At 44.6% G+C, this 27,024-nt stretch overlaps 1 protein-coding gene across 13 annotated transcripts in view; it reads right to left on the bottom strand.

Annotated features, from left to right (window-relative positions):
- Positions 1-444: 444 nt before the first annotated feature.
- Positions 445-27,024, bottom strand: part of RASAL2 (RAS protein activator like 2) — a 180,405-nt gene continuing 153,825 nt past the window's right edge. For 8 of the 13 annotated variants that reach the window (XM_071809971.1, XM_071809972.1, XM_071809973.1 and 5 more), the window contains 11 exons: positions 25,151-25,295; positions 22,603-22,747; positions 21,462-21,698; positions 20,573-20,774; positions 17,696-17,895; positions 15,893-16,754; positions 11,891-12,025; positions 10,354-10,556; positions 9,774-9,861; positions 7,113-7,143; positions 445-5,123 (listed from right to left, as the gene is read on the bottom strand). In XM_071809971.1, the coding sequence (XP_071666072.1) occupies positions 4,885-5,123; positions 7,113-7,143; positions 9,774-9,861; positions 10,354-10,556; positions 11,891-12,025; positions 15,893-16,754; positions 17,696-17,895; positions 20,573-20,774; positions 21,462-21,698; positions 22,603-22,747; positions 25,151-25,295 (2,487 nt within the window). In that variant the 3' untranslated portion in view covers positions 445-4,884. The other 5 variants (XM_065842749.2, XM_071809969.1, XM_071809968.1 and 2 more) reach the window with 4 other exon arrangements.

Below are 27,024 nucleotides of genomic sequence, written 5' to 3'. Positions count from 1 at the left end.
AGAGGAACAAACACATTAATACAGACAATGTATTTTTTGATGACTTTTTTTGACGCTTTTGATGACTTAAGATGTTATTATCCAAAAAGACCCCACGCTGAGAAGCAGTAGAGAGCAATTCTTCACGTCTCCACAGCTCGTCGCTCTCTCACTCCACAACACTAGAGATCTCCCAGCCCCGGCACAGGGAGGCAGAGCTGGATACGGGCTGGACACTCTGCCACGGGAACAGGAGGATGGAATTAATTCCACTGCTCTGCTCCACCACAGACCCCTTGGTTTGTCCAGATGGCTCCAGGTGACAAACGGGAGCCACTCGGTCCCCAAATACGAACTTACCCTGCCTGAGCTTCCCTCCACCCTCTGAAGTTACACAAAGCACAGAGTACAACCTGAGAGCAGAAAGAGCAGAATTTTTAAATCAGCACAGGTTTATCGAGTCCAAACTGTTTAAAGTTAAAGTTTATTTGTATTCTTTGTAGGAATATCAATAAAAGACCTCAAATGTATCTATATCTGTACATATTACAAGAACCTTCAAAAATTATTCACAGAACAAAAATAAATCTTCTTTAGAACAAACCCAGGCAATGAAATGCAGAAATGGATCTCAGAGACCAAACACTCCAGTGCTACTAGCATAAAAATACGGCTTGAAAAACAAGTTTATTACTTTTTAAGGTGTACTTTGTTGAAATAAAAAATAAATTACTTAGAGCTATCATTGTAAAACAGTTCCGTGTAGTAACACTCTTATTAAGGCCCTTGAGACAGAACATCTATTTTTTACAGGTAGGATTCCTGGCAGGCATGATCTGTAATAACACGCTCGCTCTCCTGGGAGTTACCTTACTGTGGAGAAGGAAATACCTAAAAGCATCAGCCTAAATGTCACCCTTTTTGCTCTGTCAGACCCAGCTGGATACCTGTGGCTGACCACACTCATCACTGATGTAAATACAGTTAATGGTTCACCTTGGACAGGAATTGTTCTCCAGGAATGACACAAAGTTTTGCAGAACACAAATGAAATTCATACATACAGGGTGACCTTGGCAGGTCAGTATTGCTGACACATCCTACGGGCACTGCTGGAAAACTGACGGGCTTCAATCATTGAGTTTTCAGGCGAAGTTAAAAGCAGGTGGGTTTAAGCAAGCATTAAAACATGAAATTAATATATCATGTGGAAAAAAAAAAAAAGCCTGAGCCAACCCAAAACAATTGCAAGAACATAAAATAAACCCCATTTCTTGAATGATTTATTAGACAGGTACAGAATTTATTACTGGATACACCCCACATTCTCTAGATAACATACACATCCCTTTCTGGGCTCCCCTGGACCCCCTGCTTAGAGTTATTCCACTGGAAAGGAATGCTGCAAAACGTGTAGCTGTATGAACCTGTGCTTTTAGGCATAGCTGCCCATTTCTATAATGCTCATCATCAGATTTCGCACTATTTACTTCTCTCGTTGCTGCAGAAACCCACCGGCTACTAGTCTTAAACCAAAAGCGATCAGGCCCAGTTAGGGCTCTTCTGCCAAAGCAGACAGACCTTTTGGCTGCCACGTGGTTTAGTGCCACTTGAATTTTATCAAACTGGACAAAATGGAAGCTGGCATTTTCACATATTGTCAGCTTGAAGCGGCTTAACATTTCTCTAGAAAGCTGCTTGGTAACAAACCAGGAGAGACAGCTGCCTGCAGAACTGCGGAGCGTGACGTTTTGTTCCACAGCTAATCAATCCATTTTAGTCTCGCAGCGTTGTGAGTCCGCAACCTTCAGCCCCTTTGGGGTCTCCAGGCTGCTCCTCCGCTGCAGTCAGAGGAGTTCAGTTTGCACTTTAGGGTGGAAACTGAAATACAGGAACAACCAGCCCAGCAACAAGCTGTGAGGACAATACCGATGGGTCAGGTTCTTTTCAAATAGCAACTTTTCCTACTACAAGCTTAAGAAATACACGGGTAGAAGGTACACTATTAGACCTCACCAAAATTTATCCACCTTGGGGCAGGTATTACTTCCCCTCTAAAAATCAGAGCTGAAATGTTGCTCTTACTGCATTTCTCTGCAGAAACCAAAGTGGACACCTCGGAGTCTTCCTCACCAAACCAAACAGCTCAGTCAGAGATCTTTGATAGATAACCAGAAAGCTGGGGAGCTCCAGTGAAATGCATTTCCCAAACTAATGCTAGACAAACGCTACCGGAATGATGTATCTGCATCTGCCTTGTTCTAGTCAATGTATTCCTACCACCGCTTGCTCTCACGGCTCAGTCACAGAACACCTATTTGCACTGGGTAGTAAGTGAGCAAGGCACATGCCTGTCTGAAAATGCTACTTTTGGGAACACATTTCCCACGATGTGGCTGTGTAATTACAGTATGTAGCAAAGGAGAGATGCGGATCACACAAAAACAACTCAGCAAAAAAGGGGTTGCAAAGGTTTCTTGTAAAAGAGAGCACTACTCACAAGACGGATTAATACAAACTCAATAGACTGCCTGTGGCTGTGATGCATGGAGGAAGAAGGAAAAGAGAAGGAACTTAAAGGCACGGTTCGAGGAAGAAAACATCGGAGGTCAGCAATGACCCAGAGCTGGAAGACGCTTTGGAAAGTATGGAAAAGACATCACTAGTGAGCAAACGCAGAGCACAGCGCCGAGAGCGTCAGGCAGCGCTCGCTTGGCAACAAGACACCAAGAACAAGGCAGGGATGATGCTGCTCTGCCCCTGGTACCCAGTCACCTTCCAGCAGCCAGAGCAGCTTTGATCTGAAAGAGCTAAGCATTAAATACAGATCCCAGCTTGCTGCAGACAACTCTCCTCTAGGTGTGAATTCACAGCCAACGGAGATTCATCTGCATTTATTAACATGCCTTACAGTGCAGATGTGGCCTCTGTATTTATGCATAGTTAGTAACCTGACACGACTTGTGTGTTGACGTTTAACTGAAGCATCACAACACAATAATCAGGCAGAACAGTTAACATAATGCACTCGGTCACAGGCTGCGTTTGCCCACAGAGATGAGATCAATTCATTTCCAACAAGCAAACAAACATGACAACAGACACTGAATTTGGGTCCTCAGTATTGCCAGTCCCTCATGTTCCAGGCAACACAGGCCGCTTTCAGCAGGTCGAGAAATTGGCTTAGAAATGCCTACATTTTTAATGTGATATAATTTTAGGGATTCAGAAACTAAGGCCAGAAAGCATTATCAAATCTGACCATACCAGGGGTGACACCATTTCAGCCTCATACCCCCACAGCCACCTCAGTAACTCCTTCTGAGTTGCATCCTGAACACATCCCACACAGAGGCACCTTCTCGAGGCTTTGTCTCATTTTTAAGTCAACTTTTCCAATTTCGAATTCCTACAAGATGTTTGAACGGTTAATCACAATCAGTGTCACTAGTACATTTCTGTAATTCAAAATTTCAACGGCCGTTGCGATAATTTTATTTACTTTTGAGAGTTTGGCAGCTAGAAATGTATACCAAAAAGTGACAGTGAAGCTTCACGCATCATTACTTGAGTCTGGAATGTAGGGATTTAAAAAACCCTCAGACTACATATTGTGGCATTTGATGAAACCATGAGAATTGACAATACTGTGTCATTTATTGAGAATATCTTACAGTTTGCAAATGTCATTATCTTCCACAAGAAGGTCACTTTGTAATTATATACGCATTCACATACAGTCTGTAAGTATGCGACTATGAAATGCAATGGAAAGTCACTGGAGATGAAAGCTTACTCAAAGCTCCTTAAGAAAAATCTGTTGTGAACAGAACTTAAAAAAAAAACTAGAACACCTTTAAAGTATCCAAAGAAAGGCAAATTTCTGTGGAAACATAAGATTTTAAACACAAAGGTGCAGGAAGCATCTTTCATTGGAATTGACTGGCTATGCTAGTGGCTGAAACAGTGAAATGGGACGAGAGATAAAAATACAGAAATCCTCTAGGAAAAAGGAGAGGTTGCATACAGAGTTCTGCTTTGCTGCGGGTCGCCCTTTCCTCAGAGCGTTCACCTGGCTGCTCCTGATGGAGAGCAGAGCACGAATTCAGGGTGCGTAAAGTGGGCATCGGATAGAAATTTCTTTAAAAAGAAGTATTTACAGGTCTGTAAATTCTCAAAACAGAAAATATAAAACTGCATTAGAACTGGGGTAAAAAAGAAAGAATCCTACCTTGAAAAACTGCAGATTCCTTCTGTCTGTTTGCTGGAAAGCCTGACTGTGCACAAACACAAGGAAACAAGCTGGTTGCTCCAAGTCTTTCCCTTGTTCAAAAAGACTGACCATTTTTTGCCGGAGCCGCACCAAAAGCAGGTACCAGGATCCAGCAAGAGCCAATTTTCTTGCTAAAATGTTTGCTACCGAGTTTGCATTCAGTTAAAGAACAGCTAGAGGGGAATAAAACCAGCAGATGAGTTTTCTTACAGAATTCATTTCACTACGATTTCACTCCACTCGTGTACTTGTATCAGTCAGCCCGATATATGCAGCTGCTGTCTAACTGCTCATCTCTCTCTCACCCACAACACACATGCACTCACACTCCCCTCTTCCTCCTCCAAGGACTGCAGTGCTTTCAACAAGAGAAAAAAAAATAATAACAATAATAAAAATAGCAATAATTAAAAAAATCTACAGTATTCACTTCCTTTTGGTATATTACATTGGCATTTTCTGTACATGACCCAAGAGCTCTCTCTATTTACACAGTGATATGGAAGGACTTGTTCCCGGGAGCCCGGTTCTCCTGGCCTTGAGTGGGGAATTAAAGCCCACCTTTCTGAGTTCTTCGTTCTCTTTTCCATTTTATTAGCAGCATTATGTAAACCTGTAAGGGGCAGGGGGGGCTATTTTGAAAGGTTTCTCGAGTCTGCTCCCTCTTGCCCTTCTCCTGGGGAGCCGGCCGGCAGCATCCGCCCGGTTAGCAGCTGCTGTTTTTGAATTCCCCGTTCTCCGTGATGGAAAGCTTGGTGGGGTTGGTGGGGGAGATGCCATTGCGGACTTGCATGCTGTAGCGCTCCTTCACCTGCGTCAGCGCGCTCATCAGCCGCGTGTTGGCAGAGTCCAGCGACACGATCCGCTTCTCCTGCAACAGACACCCCACAAAGTCAGAGCTCTTCCGCGAATGTGACGCCTTAGCCCCACAAGCCTGCTTTTTGGGGAGCTTCCAGGGCTGCGACAGCATCTTCGGGTGGTTTCTAGGCAGAGGCAGCTGGGCTAATGCTCTCTGGTAAGATGGGGTGTCTGCCTCTTTCTGTTTTGTCGGGGTGACGCGGCCCCTGCGTGCCACGGGTTCGTCACATGCCGGTCTGGCCCTCCCGGCCTTTTTGTGTGATGGGAAGTGACAGTGAGTCAAAGGCACGTTGCTGAACAGATCTAGTCACGGTGGCTTTATCCAGGCAGCCTCCCACTGAGGCAGATGGAAATGCAGTTATTTTGCCACAGGGGGGTCTGGGCAGGGGGGAGCGGGAAGGGTGTTAATAATAACAATAGCCAATTTATTATTATTCTTTAAAAAATATATTAGAAAAACAGAAACAGGCAGCAGAAAATAAAAGTGGTGGAGATTTCATCTGGCAGAGAAAAGTGCAAGTGGTATCTAACGGTCATTGTCTCTGTATTTTGGATGGAGTGTGCTTGGAATAAACTCATGGTATGCTTGAAATAAATAAATTAAAACAAAGCAGATAATGGCAGCCTGCAGTCACCAGCAGGAGTGAGGGTGCAACAGCAACATAGAGAAGAAGCAGCCAGAAGCTACAACTAAGGGGTTATTTGAGGTGAAGGGGAAGAGGGGGAGATGCCATGGACAGAACACAAAGAACAAACACTGGACACACTGCTCCTAGACCCATTCCAGCTCAGAGGGGCTCCCAGGCGCCGCCAAATCCAGGGGTCCCACAGCCCCATTTCAATCCTGCTGGCACAGAAGCCTTCACTTTCAGCAGAACGCTAAAGGATGTGTACCCAATTTATAAAAACTAAAAACCCCATCAACAGAAACCCAGCCTGCTACCGGCTAGATTACCTGCAGTGGGACACAGCACTGCAGGGTCAAGCCAAAGAGTTGCTGGCGCAACTGGAAATGGCAATTTTTGTCTTCCCTCAAAAAAATAAAAAATGCAGCCACACAAAGCAGCAACAGAGATGGCAACAGGTAAATACGCTCTCCATGCTACCAGCTGATTGGCTTTTTTTCTTTGAGAAGGAAAAAAATGTCTAATTTACTTGAATGAAAAAAGCTGCATGCAGGAACTCTTCCCAGTCCAGCCCGTTGAGGAACAAAATGGAAGGAAAAATGATGCACAGAAGGCACAAACATTAAGGGATAGTTCAGACATAGGGCTCAGGAGACCTCAGTGCTACAACAGCCCCTTGAGATGCTGATCCCAGCACATCAGCTGTGCAGTACATCTGTAACCAAGCCATGTTTGCTTTTCTCAGTGGGCTTTTCCACAGGGGCATTAGGGTGCAAAAAAACAAAGCAGAATTTAAATCCTGCTTGTACGACGGCCCTGAAGAGACCAAGCTCTGTGTAGCAGAGCAACTGGATGAGGAGGCACGAGAAATCAGCAAAGCAGGCTACAGCCTGCCCCAGCACCTGCCCCGATCCAGCCAACGTAAGCGAGAACGGACAATGAAGGAGTTAAAGGCTTCAGCCTTTCCGCCCCTGCTGAAATACATTTTGCAAAACACAATTGCCTTAGCAGAAATGTGTTCTTCAGCACATTAAAGCTCCTCCTTCTTGGACTAAATTTCATTTGGAATATATAATTTAAAATTGCTTTCCAAAGAGTTAAAAATGAAAAGCGGGTTATTTTCTGGCGCTGGGGAGTGCTCACTATGCCAGTTTGCAAAACAGCTGGAAATCTAAACCTGGAAAATCAATCTTAAAAGCATGAGCTTGGTGAGTAGAGGCATGTTCTCACTCAAAGGAAAACGCAGTCTAACAAACATGCCTCTAACACAGGTGAATCGGGCACAGGGAGCGGGGGGAGCTGGAATGGGTAGGAGGTCAGCGCACTGGGCCAGGACTGGGTACTGCTCAGCTAGAGAACTGATCGGGTTTACTTGCCTGTTTGAATTATCTCATCCCCATTTATGACCTGTAATTTAACACAGCGGAGATGTCACTTGCGGTAGCAACTGGGCCAGAACTCTTTGCAGCTCCGCTGCTCCTGGGAGAGGGTTTATCCAGCTCCAGCCCCTGCTCGGGCCGGGAGGCCTGGAGCCAGGTTGAACAGCAGGTACCCTGAGAGCAAGGCTGTCCCGGGGCACCGGTGCAGGCTGGGGTGCTGCACCTGACCACAGTTTAAAAGAGCAAATCCTGAAAAGCATCTCATGGTCATGTAGCTAAGCCCAGGTTACTGCTGTTTCCTGACAGCCATTTACCTCTTCAAACAGGTGTGATAAGCAAGGTTTCAACTCCAGTCCATAAATCTCACTTCAAAAAGACCCTTTTCTTTCCTAGCCACTGCTATATCCCTTTGCCAAATGAACGACAGACTGAGAAAAATCTTCCAAGCTGAATTCAGAGGGATTTGCCACAGAACCCAGCAAACACTTGGGTATGTCTGTCCTGGATCTTTCATTGGTTTCTTCTTCTGCTCAGGTACCCAAGAAATGACAACTAAGCTGCCCCCACGAGCTGGCTGACGCTGGAGCAGTTAAGGTTTGCTGATGACCTTGCTTACCCAAGCAGCTACCAGCACTTCAGAAGAAAAGAATTGTCAGATTAAAAAACCAGAATCATTAATGCTACTGTTTTGCTATTGTTTTTTCAACCATTTCCACTGCAGGTGATAAGTGATGCATAATTTGATCAAGCGCAATCAAGAACCAGCCCTGAGAGTCTGAGGCCTCCATGAGCCAGCAGCTGTCCCCTCTGCCAGCTGGTGACACCAAGGGGTCAGACTGGTCCAGTCCTGCCTCGCTGGGCCATAACCTCACACCTGGGCTGAGAGGTGGCACAGACAGGTGACAAAGGGAAGGGCAAGTTTCTTACATTCAGTCACAATCTCCCAAATCCTCCCCTCCAAAAAAAATCACTTTTAATGAGTTTGCTCAGTGCCCCCTTCACCTTCTTGAGGCAGATGAAAAAGGTTTCACCCCCTCCAAAAACCAGGCTGCTGTTTGGATGAGCTGCCGTTCCACCTGTGTGTCACAGCAAGATGCTCTGATGGTGCCCATCCCCAAAAATGGCCCAACACGTTCAACTTCTACTCCAGCTTCCACCTGCCCTACTCCTTGATCAGATTGGAGGTTGCTGTACTGTTTCCCCATCACCAGGAAAATCAAATCCACTGACTGACTACATTTCTGTTCATTCTCCAGCATTGCACTCTCCCACTTGGCATTTTGAGTGGAAGTCTTCACGGAAAGCATTTAATCTTGAGTTGCATCTAGAAAGGGTGACTACACTGGTGTCTCCATGTAGAGCATCATAGTGAAAAACTATACTGGATGTAACTCCAGTAGGATTTTCTTTTTATTCTGCAAGGCTAGGTAACAGAAGTACCATGGTATAGTGCACAAGTGATTTATTCAGATTACATGGCAGGGATCCAAAAATCCAGCTTTCATGAACAACTTTTTTGAACAACTGTGGGAAAATGGGCAGAGGCAGCAGAAAAAATCCCAGAACTTATCAAATTATCAAAAAGAAATCTATAAATATACTCCTAGTGTTACCAGGCTTTTAAAAACACAGCTTTTTTTTTCTGCTTTATGTTTTCCCTTGAGTTCCATGTGAGCTCAAACATTTCTATTGTTACTGGCCATTCAACATGAAAAAAACTGGCCAGGGTATGCGCTTCTGTGCTTGCTTATGCCTATGTTCTAATACACCAGAACCACCTTTAATGATGTTCAGCTGAGGCTTTCCTGCCCTGTCCTGCTGCTCCGTGTGTAGGGAAACAACGTTCTGAAATAACCTGGGTTATTCCTGAAACAGGTCATTTGAAGATAATCTATTAAGGCAAGTTGACAGTTGGAACTACTGAAAAGCCCAGAAGCAGGAAAGATGTCCTCCACATGGAAATATCACACATGTAACATGGCAGGCAGATATCAAACCAGTCTCGGGTTCTGTTGTTCAAGCTTTGCTCTCTGGGATCAGCACAGACACAGAAGAAAAGCTGAAATGATCCCACACAAAACACCCACATGCATCGCCCACCACCGGGTCCCACTTTCCACACCCAACTGGTGTTGAGTGAGGCAAAGCACTGCAGGTTTGTAGCAGAGTGGGCATTTCTCCAGCACTGACGGGGACAGTCAGATGGGGTGAAATGCCACACATGACATTATACAGGGCAATGCTTCATTGCAAGCATTCTCTTTTCTTGACTCGAACGTTCAAAGCCATGCTTTTAGCTTGCATAGCTGAGATGCATGCACATGGCAATTAAACTACGCTGGTATGAAGCACAGCTTTTCCAGAGTTCCCAGGCCCACACTCGGAATGATGTCTACACAAGGCACCACTATTCCTTTTCCTCCCTTGGGATCTCACAAAGTAGAAAAGGTTTTGGAGAAGCAGTCAGTCCTGTGATTTGTTGTCAGGCTTTCTCAAAGCCTAGTGTCAGACAATTCTCTCCTAAAAGGCATTAAGTTACATATGCAACACCATGGGCCAGTACTGGCTCGGGAGGCAAACACTGGGGCAGGAGGGCAGGGGGAAATAATGGGTTCTATGCACAGAACACTTGGTTCTTCGAGATCCTGAGCTCCTTACCTGTGCATCAATAATTTTCTGCTTTGCATCGATGACAGCTTGCATCTCTGCATGATCCTTCTTCAACTCCTCTTCAACTGCCATAAGCCTGATGAGCAAAGAGAGGTACAAATCAGGACAGTTTAATTCTATTCCAGAGTGTTTCAGTTATTCTGGTCTGTTGGTTTCATTTCTCTGATTCTCCTGGCTCTGCAAGAGAGGAATTCTGCTATACTGAGAAAAGCTTATCTATCCATCTGACACTCCCAATTGCCTAACCATGTTATTCTCAAAACGGACCTTGCAAAAAACGCAACTGCTCTGAACAGCTACTGCCTTGAGTATGGATTCCAAACAAATCAAAAAGACTTGTTATAAGTACAACAGAGACCAGGGTTAAAAATTCCTCAGTCCTTTCCTTCACTCTTCTGGCAATCTGAGGCAAGTTTCCGCACCTGCAGCTCCATTTCTTCATCTCTAAGGCAGGATGGTATCGGTCCAGATATGTCAAGAAGCCCATGCAACTACCTTCTTTAGTTTCAAACAGATGATGCAGGGGAGCTGCTTGTCCTACACAGTCCCAAACCTTCCAAAGCCTTACCTGCTAATGATGCTTTTCATCTGGCTGTCCTTCTCCTCCTGTTGCCTGCGCAGTCGCTCCTCACTGTCTTCCAGCCTGGACTTGTACTCCAGCAGCAGCTTCTGCATTTGCTGCTCTTGCACCAGGAGCCGCTGCTCGTACTCCTCCAGCCGGCGACTTGACACCTTCAGGCGTTCCTTCAGCTTCGCTATCTCCTGCTCATACTGCAGGCGAAAGGAAGGAGGGAAAGAATCAGATGCAACGGAAAAAGAAAGAGATCAGATCACTACAATCTTCTGCTGCTGTTCAGAGAAGGATGTTGGTTTTTTTTTTCATGAAAAATAAATTGATAGAAGAAAATGACAAGCAAACAACTGTGGACAACCACATACGAGGAGCATGTGGGCTCCCATTGAGCACTAAGGTATTCCCACACTGCAGGATTTCATTCTGTAGCACAGTTTTAGGACTCATAGGGCTCTGACGTGGCTCCTCAGCCCTGACCAGTAACATCCCCAGTTACTCCAGACTCAAGGAGTTTCCAGCCAAAAGCTGCTGATAGCACTTAACAGCAAAAATGTTCTGGGGTGACCCAACTTACAAAACAAATCAGAATGCGACCTAAATAACTCATTCTTCAGGACCTAATCAAGGCATGAAACCACGTGTGAAGACAGAGTAAATAATTCACTACAGAGCAGCACCTGTAAGATTACTTGGCTGAGGTTTTGTTGTTCTACTTACTGTCCCTCTGGATAATCACTGCTGCAATGGCGCAATGAATCTCAACATGTTCTGCTTTGGTTTGGGTTCATTCACTTTTCCTAATAACTCCTTTGTTCCTGCTTCTTGTCCATCAAACATCCTCCTCCTACCTGCTCCTTGACCTCTCAAAATACCAAACATCTTAGTAAACCTCATCACTGTAGCAACATATAGATGTAAATGTATTTGGATAAACGGTATCTACACCTGAAAATAAATATGCTTAAAAAATATCATGGACATTTCTGTGTAGCCCAGAAACACTGTACCACCTAGACAAGAGGCATTTGACTCATGTAAAGCCCAAGACAAAAATCTGAGTGCAACTACTAATGAAGACTGAATTGCATTTACCTATCTTACACAATCACTTAGCACATCCTAAGCTATACTCAATCAGGTTAACAATCTTTCTTTTTTTTAAAATGAAGTTTAATGATCAATTTGCAAGCATAGAATAATGGCATTATGCTGCAGCTATAGTGTTGTCATAAAAAATAATGACTTGAGCAGGATGTAATACACTGAGGCAGTGACTCACGATACAAGTGCCAAGTGCCTATCATGTACAAACCCTCAGCTGTGTGAGTTTGCACCCATTTCACATGCTACAGCCTGCACGTGGGTTAATCTACAGCACAGGATCCTACCGATCTGTGTGACAGCACGTACAGCAGGACATTATGCCAATACAACCCGTGTTTGACTCTGTCACACAGCACCTGAAAGCCATTCTGAGCTCAGCTGTAGGGTGGACAGGACTTGAGGCGGCTGCACACAGAATAAAATCTACCTTCTCAGCATGCTTGACTTCATCTGGATTCTGCTCGGCGTCCTCCTCTACTTCTTCATATTGTCCATTATTGAGAACCCAGGCAGCTGTCCTTTCCACTGGTGACATTGTGGCAGAGTCCACAGGCGACTGAACCTAGAGCAGAGACACCTGTAAGCATTTGTCAGAGAAACTACGTCCAAATCCGCTCTAAAATCCACTTTATTTGGAGGAGAAAAATGACCATGAAACTGCCAGTTTCAAAGAATCCCCCAAACCTCTTGCAGAGATCCTTTATCCTCCCTTGGCTTTGGACCCACAGCACTTACTTGAGTCCCTCTAAAAGCAACATACTTGGGAAATTTTATTTCCTCTCTAAGCAAACTTCTCTCTGGGAAAGTTCTTCTTTCCAAATCCTGTTCGCATCCCCCCTTTCCCCTTTGCCAGATTTTCAGTGAGGCTTTCTCAACCTGTGATTTCTCTCACAAAGAAAACAGAGCGACAAAGCTTCACTAGCAGCCTGTTCAGGTAAGAGAAATCGGTTTATTTGGAGCGCTGAGGAGCTGAAGGTGGAGCAGCTTTCTCAGCCAGGCCACAGACAGACTTTGCAATGGAGGATGGGGCTGCCTGGCTTGGATAGGAGATGGCACAGCGGTACTTCAAAGAGATGTAACATTATCAGTGACGTGCCTATCAGATTTAAATGGCCTGTAGTAGCAGATACACCCAGACGAGGCTGTGAGAGGAATCCAGGGTCAGCAGTGTTTACTAGGAGTGAAAAACCTCATCAGAGGCTATCCTCTCTTTAAGGGAAGCTGAAAAGGAAGCCAAGAAAAGAAACAAGAAACCCTCTGCCCCACTGGGGAAAACACGGCTTGCTACAAATTCCAAGCAATTTTCATGGACAAAGGCAAGTTTATAAGCACAGGAATTAGCATAATTACCCCTGAAAGAGCAACACTGTCTTAACTTTCTGAGAAATGCAAAAGATCAACCTCCCCCCATCCCAACTGCAGCTTCTTTTTGTGCTCAAGCAGCTCTTCAGCTCACTGCCTTGCTTCAGAATTGCACCAAAGCGAAATGTGCTCCGTGGCTGGGGGATTTTGAAGTCTTAATTTCAGCACAGAGCTGTTTTTGGGGGAATAACAGCTTCTTTACATGAGTCTTGTTCACGAGGTAAGTGCTGCATACGTGCTATCCTGAGCAGTGGTGAGGACTCCAGCACTGGAAAACACCTCAGCAAGGATGGGTATAAAGGCTGAGGAAAGGAGTAGGAATTAGGCAAAAATCCCTGGATTTAGGCAGGAAGGAAATCTTCACAGCAGAAAATCTAACAGTCCCTTTCAAGTGTTGCGTGACAGCCTGGCAAAGCTCTTTAGTTAGATTTCTTTTCTTTCTAATGGTATTCGCTATGAGGCCATTGCAAGGGAGACTATGAACTGTGTGTGGCTCTGCCACCAACAGGCTCTTCTCACAGGTAAATACTTATGGCTCTAAGAATTGCTGGAGGAATTTGGAACAAGTAGTTCACTGGCATTCTGGAGGACTACGAAGAAGGTGGCTATAAAGTACATCACCAGCCTTGTAACAGGCTGCTGATCACCAGCAAACCTTGCCAAACAGCCTTGCAAACTGCAGGGCAGGATATTTTCAGCAGCCAAACTCAGAAAGCCTAGAAAGACCAAGCGGATGGTGAGCACTTCGCATGCTAACGGGTTATGAGTTACACTCTCACAAAGGGGAAAAAAGAAAAAGCCTGCTAGGAATGTGTATTAATTCCCTTCTTTGCTTCTCTTCCAGAAGAACACACTGACATTTCTGTTCCCACCTACTTACTAAATGGAAATGGAAGGCAAAAACTGACCTCTCGCAGCAAACAAAGGGCCTAGCTCTATATTCAGAAACAAATGGGACTTTAGAGGAGAGAATCTAATAATTATAACGCCCACAAAGCACGCCTAGAAAGAACATACCCAACTTTTCTCCTCTTTTTTCTTTTTTTTTATTAAATAAGAACAGAATTCCACAGCACAATATGTGATTAAAAGGATGCAATGGAATTTGCCACAAAAAAATTCCGGTCCCTCGATTTGGCATAAAGAACAAACTCATTTCTCTGAATAAAGTAGAAGCAAGTACTCTAATGAACCCAGTGGAAACAATTAGTATGGAAAGTAGAGTGGAAAAATAAGTAGATGCACATCACCTACAAGAGGAGGGAAGGAGACTGCCCTGGAGCCAGTCATAGCCACTGGCATCTCTGATATTGAATGTAAAATGTAACTGGAGAGAAGTGTAACACAGGCACTTGGATGCTCAACAAGCAAAAGTAAGTGATTTACATGGGGGCAGTTGAGTAATCAGCAATTCCAGATGAGAAGAGCAGATGAGGATGCCTGAGAACTGCAAAGAGTTTATGCTTCAAATTTAGTCTTGTTACTGACCCAAAAGTGTCCTACCTCCTGTATTCAATATGCTTTACCTATCAACATCCCTATGCCCAAATGTAAAACAGACACTCCAAAGGCAGACACAGACATATGAACTTCAAATAACACGCAATTACTTTTTTTGTTGTTACTAACTTGGCATATTAAGCTTTGGTTTGTGATTCAGTGTTTCTGATCTCCTTGTATTTTAATGAACCTGAGGTATCAAAGTAGTTTTGAAGCCCTGATGGCTCCTGGGTTCCCAGGCATCATCCAGATTTTCCTCCTTTCATCTGTAACATTCAGGAGTTTGGCACGTTTGGCACCAACAGGGACACCAGTAAAACCCTTGGCAGAGCAGGACCTCACGCTGGCAACTAAATTCTCCTGCCAGCTTTACCTGACAAGCCAAAAGCCTTCCCGTGCCATGACCATGTCTTCACCAGTGCTTCTGCCACCAGGAGGACCATAACCTCCTGCTCCTTGCAGGTGTAGCATCACCACCAGCCTGGGGCAGCCTCAACACCAGGGGCTGCGATATTCCGGAGGGCAAGTCCTCGCTCGTCCCTGTGTGCAGAGCAGAATCCTTTCCAGAAGGTCTTGTGGAAAGCAGGAGCTTAAAAAATTTCCTTCTACACTAGGTAAGGTAAATCAAACATGACCGTGTTTACCCTCTCAGCGACCAGAGAAGAAAACACTGAACCCCAAGGAATAGCTCAGGTGTTGCCTTCAAGAGCTTCACCCTGCCAAGCTGATCAGTCTGCATGCACTAAATGACATTTCTAAAAGCCACCAGCTTCCCTCTGACCTGCAGACTGACACATTTTCTACCTTTGCTGTAGTGCCACACATTTAAATACTTATCTCTTTAACATTTAACTAATTTAGGAAAGTATTCTCATACACAGCAAATCACAACAGGACCTTTTTTTAAGGTAAAGGAATGTTGGCTTTTTGACAGCAAATTCTTGATTTAGAGTTGCCTAAGAACAACTGATAAAGTGCATTAGAGTGGGTACATATAAGCGTTCCTTTCCAGAAAGTGTTTGCATTATTCATAGTTCGGGCTGATTAATGGAAAAGCACTATTTATTTGGGGACCAGCAATAGACAGTTGCATCATGGTGAAATATAGATTTCTCCACACTTAGGACAACTGTACTTATTATTTTGGCAGCAGTTTATCCTATGACATTTTATCTTTGTTTTTTTTTTCTCTGTTTTCAAGGTAGCTATGCTTTTAAATTAGCACCACAGGGCAATACATTCTCAGGTGGCCAGATTTGGAGCAAAGCTGCTTCTGTTTTTTTTTTTTCCACTTGGGGAAATTTTCAAGCTCGCTTTCTTTCAGCAGGCTTGCTGCTACCTTAGGAAAAGCATTTTTAAAAAATCAGTAGAAAAGCATTCAAAAATCATAGGTAAGCTAGGCTTGGTGAGCTTGTAAGGGTAACAAACAAAACAATTCCTTATGTTTGCTACTGGCCACTTGCATAAGTGCTCTTGATGCAACTCAAAGGTCAAAGAGCTTGGAAGGTCAGTGCAGCAATCAGCCAAACATGAAGGCAGAAAGCTCTGGGAGAAAGGCTTTCCTTACCTGCTGCGTTTGTTGCCTCTGGATCGCCCTCACCTTTGGGACAGGGCTCTCTCTGGAGGACGAGGATTGCTGCCGGGACCGGCTCCCGTTCTGCAGGGGTTCGGTCACCACGGCCCCCGACACTCCCGACATGCTGCCCGTGCTCCGCAGGGACGCGCTGTGCGGCAGCGACTGCGGCGCTTTGGCCCTGGCGCCCAGCCCACCCTGGTCCATTTTGCGGATCTGCGCTTGGCTGCTGCTGTTCTGGCGGGGCAGCGCGATGGGGACGTGCTTGTCAGGGACCGTGTGGCGTCGGGAGAAGTCCTCGCTCTGCGTGCTGCGTTTGGTGAAATCCTCCATGCTGCTGTTGCTGGGCCCGCTCAGTTTGAAGTCTTCGCTGTTGCTTCGGCTCCGGGAGCTGGCAGTGCTCAGGTTCTCCAAGCTGGAGTCCACGGAGGCCTTCGGCATCGGCGGGGTTGGGTTGTTGAGATGGTAAACTGGGTTCTGGAATGACAGGGGCTGGAGGCTGCCCTGTTGGTTCAAAACAGGGTGCAGAGGCCTTCTCACCTGGGGAGCACTTTGGGGTGTGCTCTGAGTTTCCCACAGCTGTTTGATGTTTGCCACTTGCGTGATAGAGAGCTGGCTGCCAGCCAAGCGCAAAGGCACATCGTGCATCATGGAAGCATGGTCACTGTGAGGCGTGTGGGGATCTTGGAGGTCCATGAGAGAGATGCTACGTCCATTGGGCAAGATGCTTTCCCTTTCGTCCTTATCTGAGTAAGTCATGCTCTGGGTGGATGCCTGCTGAACCAGCAGTAAGGTCTTGCCCCTAAAATATCCATCTACGTTTTCCTGGGTTGGAGACTTCAGCTTATGCAAGTCACTGTGGAGTGAAAAGGAATTCGGTTAATTTTTAAGCAGCCAAGACCCTGAGAGATCTGTCCCAGAGATGTCTTTCTACCTCACTTAACCTCCCTCCCAAATGAAAGCTTCAAGGAACCAGATTTCCTTTTATGAGCTCTTTCTGTTCAAGTCAGAACACACTCTTCTTTAATTACAACTTATCTTTGAGAATTACATTTGATTCAAGAAGTGTTTCATCTTCATTTTTTTTCACAGGTGAAATGCAAATAATTTCCACCAAATCCTCCCCCCTTAGACACTTCTGTCTCCAGCAAGACTTCAGAGCAGTTCAGATCCCACTTAACCCTTGGTCAGCAGTATGGATTGGGGGGGTCCTGAAGGTTCTACAGGAGTCATGTGAAGGCTCCTGTAGATCTAGATGTTCGCTCAGGGGGCAGACACTTCCACTTGATAAACTGTCCCTCATACCTGACAGCACAAAAACTACCCCGAGACCACAGTATCCAAGCTCTTTGGCAGTTCTGCCATGCTACAGCTTTTTGCATCAGATTAACAGCTATTACAGCGTGATAAATGCTGCACTAAACAGAGGAGGGACTATTTTTACTGTTCCTTTGGTAGCAAGTTCCACCTACAGCCCAGTGTTTTCATTAGCAGTAAATAAGCAGCCTGATGGCCAGAAGGAAACATTACAGCTGACTGTGCATCCGGACACTCAGACCGGCAGTAAATTGCAAAACTGGTTTTTAGCAGCTGAAGTCAGTGACTCCCAGAGACGCGTTTGAGTCCTGAGTAAGTCAAAAGCTTCAGGTCTCCAGTGCCACCTTGTGCACCCTCTTACTGGGACTGTGTATCCCCAACTCCTAAGATTGGTCAGGGCAGACAGTTCAGGCAGCGAGGCGCTCAACTCTTAACAGGCTTAACAACCGCCTTATCCCACATCTTCTGGCTCTTACGTACCCATCAGTGGGGTCCTCAAATATCTTCTGAAGCCCTGAGGAGAGACTGCCACTGACGTTTGGGCTAGAGCTGTGCTCCGTGAAACGCCTCAGCTGCTGCTGTATCGGCGTAGGGTTGGTCATTGATTTGGTGATATCGGCAAGAATACGAGGAAGAGGTCCCAGTTTTGCCACGGTCGCCTGTAGGAAGGAATTTTCACCCTAATTGGACAACAAGCACCGCGACATCCGCCAGTTTTGTTTTTGTTTTTGTTTGTTTTTGATAACGATGCACAGAGGCGGAGGGGTGGAGGTGGAAGGAAGGAGGGTGGGTGGTTGTGTGCGGGTGTGCCAGGACCGTAATGCAGTGTTACGGAGCAGCGTAACCACGGCGACGAGATGGATGGAGGAGACGAAACGGGGTGCAGCAGACATTGAGGAAAGAAAAGGAAATAGAAAAGAAATTAGGATTGACCCCCAAAAATAAAAATCATGCTCAATAAAACAAAATTATTGCCATTCCAATGCAAAACTATCATGCAAAGCAAACTAAGATCAGGGTGGGTGAGGACAATGTAAAAACTATGGTATCTACTCATGAAAGGGCATTCAAAGACTACAGATTCAGCTAGTGGGGGGAACTTTCCAGGCAGAGGGTGTCATGTGGTAAAGGAGATGCATGCCAACAGACAAGGGGATGCGGCATTCAGGGGGATCATGAGAGAATTGCAAGGGTTGAGGGAGATGGGGAAAGGGAAGGTTTTTGTTTCATAAGCCTTTTGCTTCTGGCATCCTACACTGATGCCATCTCCTGTAGCACTGTGTTATCGAAAGTTAAGGCACTCTTCCCTACGTAAACGTGACAAATAACTGCATGAAAACATCAGTCATCCTCATCCCAACATTATCACATCAGCCTGGGATAAAATGTGTAGCTTCTTGTTCAGTTACATGTTGGCCAGGCCTAGGAGAAGAGCAGCTGACCTTCCAGCAAGGAAGGCTGCTGGTTCAGGCTCCTCATCCTTCTCCCCCTCTTTGGGTCACTGCCGGCTATATCATGTACAGGGCATCCTCAGGCTCCTGGGACCACAGCAAGAAGGTGAAAGTGCTGGAGGCTTTTAAGAAAGTAAACCTCCACTACAAAGACAGTGCTCTTTTCAAAGATATCCTTATTTTTCCTGTAAGCAGGTATTCGGTCAGCTTGGCTCCAGAGAAAGGTCTCTTTACAGATGCTTTTCGTGTGGCACTTCTGTGTCTATTAAAATCTCTGAGGTGACTTTTCTCATCCTTTCCCAATCATTGCCTACAGTAAAGCATTATTGCAATGTAACTTTACCCCTTAATTCTCATTTTAGCAAAGCACTATGCCAGCTCCCAAGGGCCTGTTAGAATAGATCCATATGTCTAACCTACAGAAAGGGCAAAGCAGATCTGCTCTGACAGATTATCCAGGTCTGGCTACTCCCCTTCCTTGCTGCCCAAGACATTTACGACCCAGAAAGCCGCTGACAGTAACTAATACCAAGTCCAAAGATCCATTTGCAGTTCTAGAGACTGGAGCCTGACCAGCTTCCCGTTCCCTGCACTGGTGGGTTTACCCCAATTTGTAGAAATGGAGGATGTGGACTATTGAGTGCTCACTTTGCCTGCTTTCCTGAGGCTACCGAACTGTCTTTATAGCTGACTTTGCTGCCTGTGACATTTTGAATGTACACTGTGTGCAAGTATGAGGGAAACGGAAAAACAGGATCATAAATTGTTATCAAACTAAGATTAACTAAGATTTATATATATTGCTTTTTCGAGTCAAGGACATTTCAATTTACTCAGATGCGACAAGCTCAGTTTTTTGTTTTCTGTTTTAAATAACGTACCGTGAGAAAACAGATATTCAACAAATAACTATTTTGGCAAACCCTAATACAACGAAAATATTAACAGTGCATTGCAATTCACCTCACCTCTCCAGTTTCAAAGGAAAGTGTAATATGGATGGAATATGGACAAAATAATGCACCTCTAAAAGTTGAAATATGGAACAGTTCCAAACACTTGCAAAAAAAATAATGACTCACAGCTCACCTTTTCTGGGTCTTATCAACTACCTTTGCTATCAAAGTTTTAATGATTTTGGATCCTGCAAAGCCACATATCTAATGAAGAGCAAACTACTCCCTTTTTTTCCTTCCATAGGTAAATGGAAGCGATGCTTATTGTTGGCAATATCTGTTGCAATCAGTAGAACAGAATCTGGACAATGCATGTGAGCCCAGCACACTGGACAGCAGAAAGTATCTTGCTTTACTTAGAGATTAAAACTGAGAGTGGAACCAGGTTTGTACACGGCACCCTCTTGTATACTAAACATGAATCCAAAGGCTAGAGAAGTGAGAACATCTCAGCAAGCTTTGGATCAGGTCTTGAATGAGAACAGCTCTGCCTGGCCAACACATGAGAGCGGGGCAGGGTAGGGCCTGGGGTGAGGCAAAGCACCTCCATTAGCATCAAAAAGGGCACTGCACCGGGTTTCATTTTCTGTCCAAACACCCTCCCTTATATTCCAGCTCACTTATGAGAAAGGACTGGCTGCTCGGGGAATTCCAGGCCTGCTTTTAAGCGATGCCCTCTCTACCATTTAACACCCATCCTTACTTAAGGCTCTGCAAAGTGTTTGCACTTCTGCTGCAGCCCAACCACTTCACATGCCCTGCTGTAGGCCCTGATCTGAAATTACAGAAAGAACAATTGTGAAATACCACTATCAAACATTCCTCTCAAAAGCTGTTGAATAAGTTCTCCCCAAAGCAGGCTTCAGCTGCTCCCTTGATGTTTCCTAGTGTTTACTGTTGCCACGATACAATTGCCGGATTCGCCCTCCTGGGCCTCCAGCCTGCTTTACCTTATCAAGTTGGGACACAACCTCCCATAAGAGCGAATGCAAAACTGAGAGCTCTCTGCCCAGGTCGATGTAGCCCTCAAATCCAGGCATGTTTGAGATGGTATCTGGGTTAGAGATCTCCAGGAGAAAACGCTTCATTCCTCCCCACTCATGTTCCAAAAAGTCATTCATGAAAGCCATATATTCTTCTTTATTCCCAAACCTGCAAGAAAGGGGAGGGGGGGAAAGCTAGTCAATAACCTCCACACAGAATACAGAGTACAAGTGCTCACAGACAATTACTTAAATACTTCACTTTAGACCTGCCTTTCTGAAGATTTGGTCCAGGAGGGCGAAAAAAAAGGGACGATTTAAGAGATTCACTGCTTTCTTAGACTTAAATAAATACTAGTAATTCACTGTTGGCACTATGATCAAGGGGTCAACACATCTCCCCCCGCTCCATCCCACAGACAATCCTTCCCCTTCTCCCCTTCTCTGCGTCCCTCCCCCGTCAGAGACATGCCATGTCCTTTGTGTCATTCAGCTGGGAATCTGGGAGGAAGAAAGGAGGAAAATCATGACCCTTGGTGGGGACAGGCTTTTTTTCTTTTGAAACAGCATACACACTGACATACTAATGCATTGCTCTTCTTGGTTTTATACTGTCACTTCTACCCAGTTCAACACAGCCCAAATCTGCACGTGAAAAGGAGACACTGAGGTGTTTCAGGGCGAACGGTGTTTCACGTGTGAGAAATTTCCTCCTTTTCCAAAGCTGACTTCAGTGTGACAGAGAATGAGCTGCCTGCAAACATGACTACCAAGCAGGGCTCTCCTTACTCCACAGTGCCCTGCAGTGACTTGCAGCCCTGGAGGCACCAGTTTCAGTTTTATTGTCACCACCTACTTCGCAAAATTGGCGAGATTCTGAATGACTTTAGCAATAAGCGTGAGCGTGCGAGATGTCCGGTCATCAGGATACTCCTGCATGAGGCTGAAGAGGCTGGGGGACATGATGGCGGGGCAGAGGAAGCGGAGGAAGAGGGAGGCACTGATCAGGCGTTCGCTGATGTCCTGCTTGCCCCTGCTCAGGCACTGCTGCTTCCAAGATGCAAACACCTCCTTCAGCTCACGAGGGAACACACTGAAAAACAAACAACCAGGAAATAAAATCATATGGGCAATGAGATGCAACAAGTTGAACCAATGACCAGTCACCTGAAATAATCTGGGAGAAAACATCATTGGCTCTTTTTTTTTTTTCCTCCCCGCTTTTCTCTCTCTAGGCTGGGAAATGTCATTAGGCATCTATTCTTAGATCCCCATTTAATCTGGTGATACTTAAGTAGTCTTTAAAGCATCTCTTGTCCATATATGCTAAGTGAAGCCATTTTCAGGCACGCTGATTCGCAAGCTAAGAACTACTTAGCCATTGTTACCCTGGAGCAAACAGGGTGTTAGGATATTAAAAACAAACTGAACCAAATGGAACTCATCTCCATAACTGATATTTTTATTTTGCTTGTTAAGATCTCTCAATATTTCACATGTGCTTCATCCTGAAGCAGAAAGGCCCTTCTTATTTCACTATTACTCAGGAACAGAGACTAACAGAAACCCCCGCCAACCTTTCCTCCCTGTGATTTCCTGTTCAATTCTATACATCTAAAGGGTCTAAAAGTTTTCTATACACATCAAAACTTTCAGCTTTTTATTCCAAGTTCAATCTAAGCTGTTTTCTTCTCACTGTAATCCCTCCTTATTCAGTCCCAGCTCAGCATGTGTTCCCTTGGCAGAGCATTTCAGCAGAGGCTCCTGCCAGGTATGGTGTGTGGGACTGGAAACCCTAATTTTGGGCACAGGTTCCACCTGCAATATGGTGTCAGATGTAGGAAGGCAGCGAGGAAAGGAAATGAAGGCAGTCTCAGAAGACAGATCAGTCTATGTTATTTCCCTGTACAACTGCTGCTTTCTCATCTTCAGAGGAGGAATGGGCACCCTCTAAGCAAATGACCTAATGGTGGAGAGGGGGAGGGAAGATGCCTCACCAGTAAGAGTTAATAATCTTGCAGAAGGCCAGCTCGCAACACATTTTCAGGTTGCTCTGATGATCTGTTAATTCACTGGACGAACATTTGCTGGGATCCACTTCACAGTTTTCATCCGACTCATACAAAGCCTTGATAAACTCCCCTGGACAAAGGGAAGAGGGTGACAAACAGGGTGGTTACACAAAAAGCCTCCTTGACACACCTTTAAATCCTGCTTATGTCTGTCTTTCCTTGGCCACTGCCTCTTCTGCTCACTGTGGCTGCAATCCAGGCTCCAGACACCAGATGTTGGGGACACGACTCCTCCCAGCCCTGTCAGAGCAGAGCACTTGCCACACCAGATCAGACGGCTGGTGCTCTGATGCTTCGGCCTCCTGTGCCCTCGCTGCCCCCAAACAGAGGTGCAGGAAAAGGACGGCTTTGCTTATAAACCCTGCAGACACTTCACTTACAGCCTAAAGAATAGGATCTGACTTGGTATTCAAACTGTATTATCAACTATAAAATTATCCACAGTCTTAGGAATGAAGCTGTGCTATTTGTCTTCGTAATTTCCCCAGGAAATGCACTTGACAATGTTATTTATTTTTATTATTTCCAAAGTTACCATTTTTTTTTAATTTCAAAAAGTGTCACCTTGCTCTTGAATAAGAGTAATACCCAAGTGCAAGCTAGAGATTGCTAATTTTCTCAACCTCTTTTATCAATGCCTTACAACAGTTTTATAGCCTGCATCTTTCAAAATCCTTTGCGTTTCTGTCATCCTTCTCTTGTGGCATCACAAGAGAAAATGGACACGTACAAAACCAGATGAAGTTTCCTTTGTTTGACATATGAGAATGAACTACTTGCTAGTTCTCCTCCTATATATGCTAGCACACCAAGAGATTTTTAAACTGTTGTTGTTCACTAGGAAAAATACTTTATTCATTCATTTAACAACTCAATGTCTTTTAAGTTCATCTCCTCAGATGATCTTGCTGGCTCCCAGCTAATGCCAGAAGGCTTGTTTGTGCAAAAGGGTTTTGATTTATTTTGTCTTTGTTTTCATAAAACCCCTAACCACCTCCCATTCCCCACCCCCAGACCTCGAGTCAGCAGTGTTCTTGCAAGCAAAGCAGGTGGCGAATTTTCTTAAGCGCTTCTGGTTTTTTTGTTGGGGTCCAACAAATTTCTGCTGAGGGCATCTACATCACTTATTTGCAAAACTCTCGGCATCACTTCTGTTGAGCCAGTTCTGTTTTAACTCTTGTTTACTGGACAATTTTTTTCCTTAAAAACTTACTCTTTGTGGTCCATAAGACCCTGCCTTAATTCTATATTAAGATGCTCTTACAGACGTATTAAATAGCTAACACCAAGCGTAATGTTGTTAATCCTTTCAAAGAACATGGCATCTGAGCAAAATGACAAAGAATTAGATGGGTATATTGTCATGAGCAACCTTGCCCTGAGCTACAGACAAGCGGGATGACCCTAGGGGGATTTTCCATCTCTCATGTCTATGATTTACACTCTTATTGCTCAGCTCTATATGATGTATTAGAAGTCATTAATTTAAAAATATTTTTATGTAATTACTGCACATTAAGGGGCTTGTGGTCAAAAGTACTGGTCCCACAGCTGATGGTTCAGTCTGCTGAAAAACACTGTACAAAGTAATACGCTGCTCATTTCTCCACACCAGGCAAGAAGCCAGCACTGTGACTTATGCTCAGCGGTTCCACCCGTGAGAATAAGCGTACCAGAACAAGCTCATTATGCTTAAGAAATGGCCAAAATGCATATAATCATGGACCTGACTATCTTGACCCTTGGAGCACTAATTTAGCCCACTATCTCGTTGAAGACTTGCCAGCATCTGGGATTGCTGCGGACAAGTGAGACAGCTGGGAAAGCAAACTTTTATATTTTTTCATTGGTGAAAGGATGTGGTGTGGGACTTGGCTTTGGCCTGATCTTATTTCTCTTGTATCAATTTCCAAAGTTTTCTTCGTCCAAGAAACAACAACCAGGGGGATGGGTGGCTCATTGTGCAATCGTGGATAACAATGGTTGTGTGGAGTTGCTAAAAGCCAACTGTAGCAAGGCTGTGAGTTTCTTTGGAAGAGCGCATGCATGGTTCTGGTCCTCTTTATTGCAAGATACTGTCAACCAGATACTCCTTTGTAGATCTAACCCCCTAGGTGGTAGACTTTAGCCTAAAGCAAGTGCAGGAGCTTCTTTAGAATAAAAGGAGATTAGTGAAATACATACTTCACATTCATAACCCTTTCTGAAATCTCCACCTAATTGTATTGCACATGATACCACATTCACTCCTGACACCACAACACAAGGTATCAGTCTCAGTTTCCACTGTTTAACTAGGTGTTAAAATCCCTTTTCTAATCCTGTTCATATATCAGATGGAACAATACTGTCCACAAATCGGTGGCAGTATTGTATCTCTTCATCACAACTAGAGACACAAAAGGTTACTCAGAAAAACATAATGTGGTGGTTTGCCCCTTGCAATACAAACAGGTGACAGATGCTTTCTTACCTAGTGCATCGTGAAGATACTTCTGCCCTACCAACTTTAGGTATTCCTCAATAGCTTTGGTAGCAAGCGTGTTCTCCCTGAAGATCAAGACATCATGTTCCCCACAACGATCTACCTCAGACATCACCAAATCTGTCAGGAAGTCCTGGAGAAAAAGGTCAAATGGCAAGAGGTTATTTTACCCAGGCTCAGTCACGCCAGGCTAAGAGCAGAAGCCAAGAAGGAAGGATAACGAGAGGAGGCAGAGAATTACTGAAATAATTGCCCAGCTCGGGACACGGTGTACAGATGCTACACGCAGTATGGGCCAAGGAAGTAGCTAGGGCTCCTCTTGGGTTTGTTATAGTTATAAATGTTATAGATCACAAACTATAAAGGGAGAAGCAAAGTCTCTAGAAGAAAATCTTTACATCCAAATTTGTGTTTCAGTTTAAAACCTGAACAGAAACCTTCACCAGCTTGTTCATCAGTGGCTTTGTCTGCTGAAAGAAATGGTGATATTATATTTAGTACTGAATATCACACGAAACCTAGGATTTAAAAATCCAAGATGCAAGTTAGGCACAAGTTCTTAGAGCTTGGTGAAATTTAAATAAGAAGAATGGCCTTCATCAAATCAATTCACAAACCAAAAGTGGTTCAGGATTTGGGAAATAAGTTAACCTACTTGCTGTGGATCCATATGGCTTAACTTGAATAGTGTTCAAATGCCCAGCCAGGAGCTATCGGTAAGTCTTGATACAGTGAATAATCTCTTGATATAGGGTCTAATTCTACAGTAACTTATTTCCTCAAGAAATAAATTTATGCAAGTCAAGGACACTCAGTATTTCACATGAAGTACTCTGTATTTTTCAAGACTCAACTTCAGCCACTGTAAAGCTCTCCAAGACAGGAAGCATATTTCTCTCTTTTTTTTTTTTTCATTAAAACAAAGCACACCTGTTTCCAAAAGAGAACCCCCAAAGCCAAAACATCACCCTCAATTAAGGCTGAGTGATAACCGTGACTTGCTGGTTCTGTGGCAAACAGCAACACATTCCAAACAGTTCAGAGAGTGCTGTAGGAAGATTTCATAACCCCGTTAACTACATAATGCATTGCTAACATAGGCAGAACAAATTATATATGATAAATATAGGCAAAAACCACATTTAGTACTCTTGGTTTTCAATCCACTCTTGCTGTTTCTTTTCAGCAAAATCTGAGAGAATTATTTTCAGCTGGTGCAAACTGGGAACAAACTGCCTTAAGAGCAGCTTTAGGTTATGGCAGCCTAAACTGCTCAGCACTTCAATAAACAGAGGTTCAAACATTCAGGCACTAGGAGGCCAGGGTTATAACACTAATTTATCCACCTGTTGCAGCTGACACAGCAGGAATCCAGAGCCAGCTTTCCAGCAGGATTTCAACACAAAGCTACAGGAGATACGCCAGCAACCAGCTTCTCTTGATCAGACAAACAACTCAGTAACAACCAAGTTCCTACCCCACAGCCACAATGCACCAGCATTTCTGAGACGTATGCTAAGTGGAGAACAGCAGAGAGTGGCAGATGGTTATGCAAACATAAAAGCACCTTTTTGGAGCAGTTAAATTAGGCTGTCCCTTATGTCCACTCCTCCACAGCTCCAACCCTCTAACTCGTGCTTAACTTGCTCTGGCTGGCATTACTGTAAGTAGACAGCTACACCTTGGTACAGCTCACACGCCCACTTGGCAGGCAGCATCCCGATAAATCAAGGGTTTTAATGCTTCTCTGAATTTCCCAAGACCTACAAGATATTTTCCCACAATCTATACTAAGAAACCAAGGCTCACTTCAATTGCTACCTCACAGAGAACCATCAGCATGCACCCAGAAGTCCTGATGA

Source organism: Patagioenas fasciata, chromosome 6 (genome assembly GCF_037038585.1).
Source record: "Patagioenas fasciata isolate bPatFas1 chromosome 6, bPatFas1.hap1, whole genome shotgun sequence".
Taxonomy (NCBI): domain Eukaryota; kingdom Metazoa; phylum Chordata; class Aves; order Columbiformes; family Columbidae; genus Patagioenas; species Patagioenas fasciata.
The sequence above is the reverse complement of the archived record's forward strand: the minus strand, read 5'-3'. Positions and strand labels throughout refer to the sequence as shown.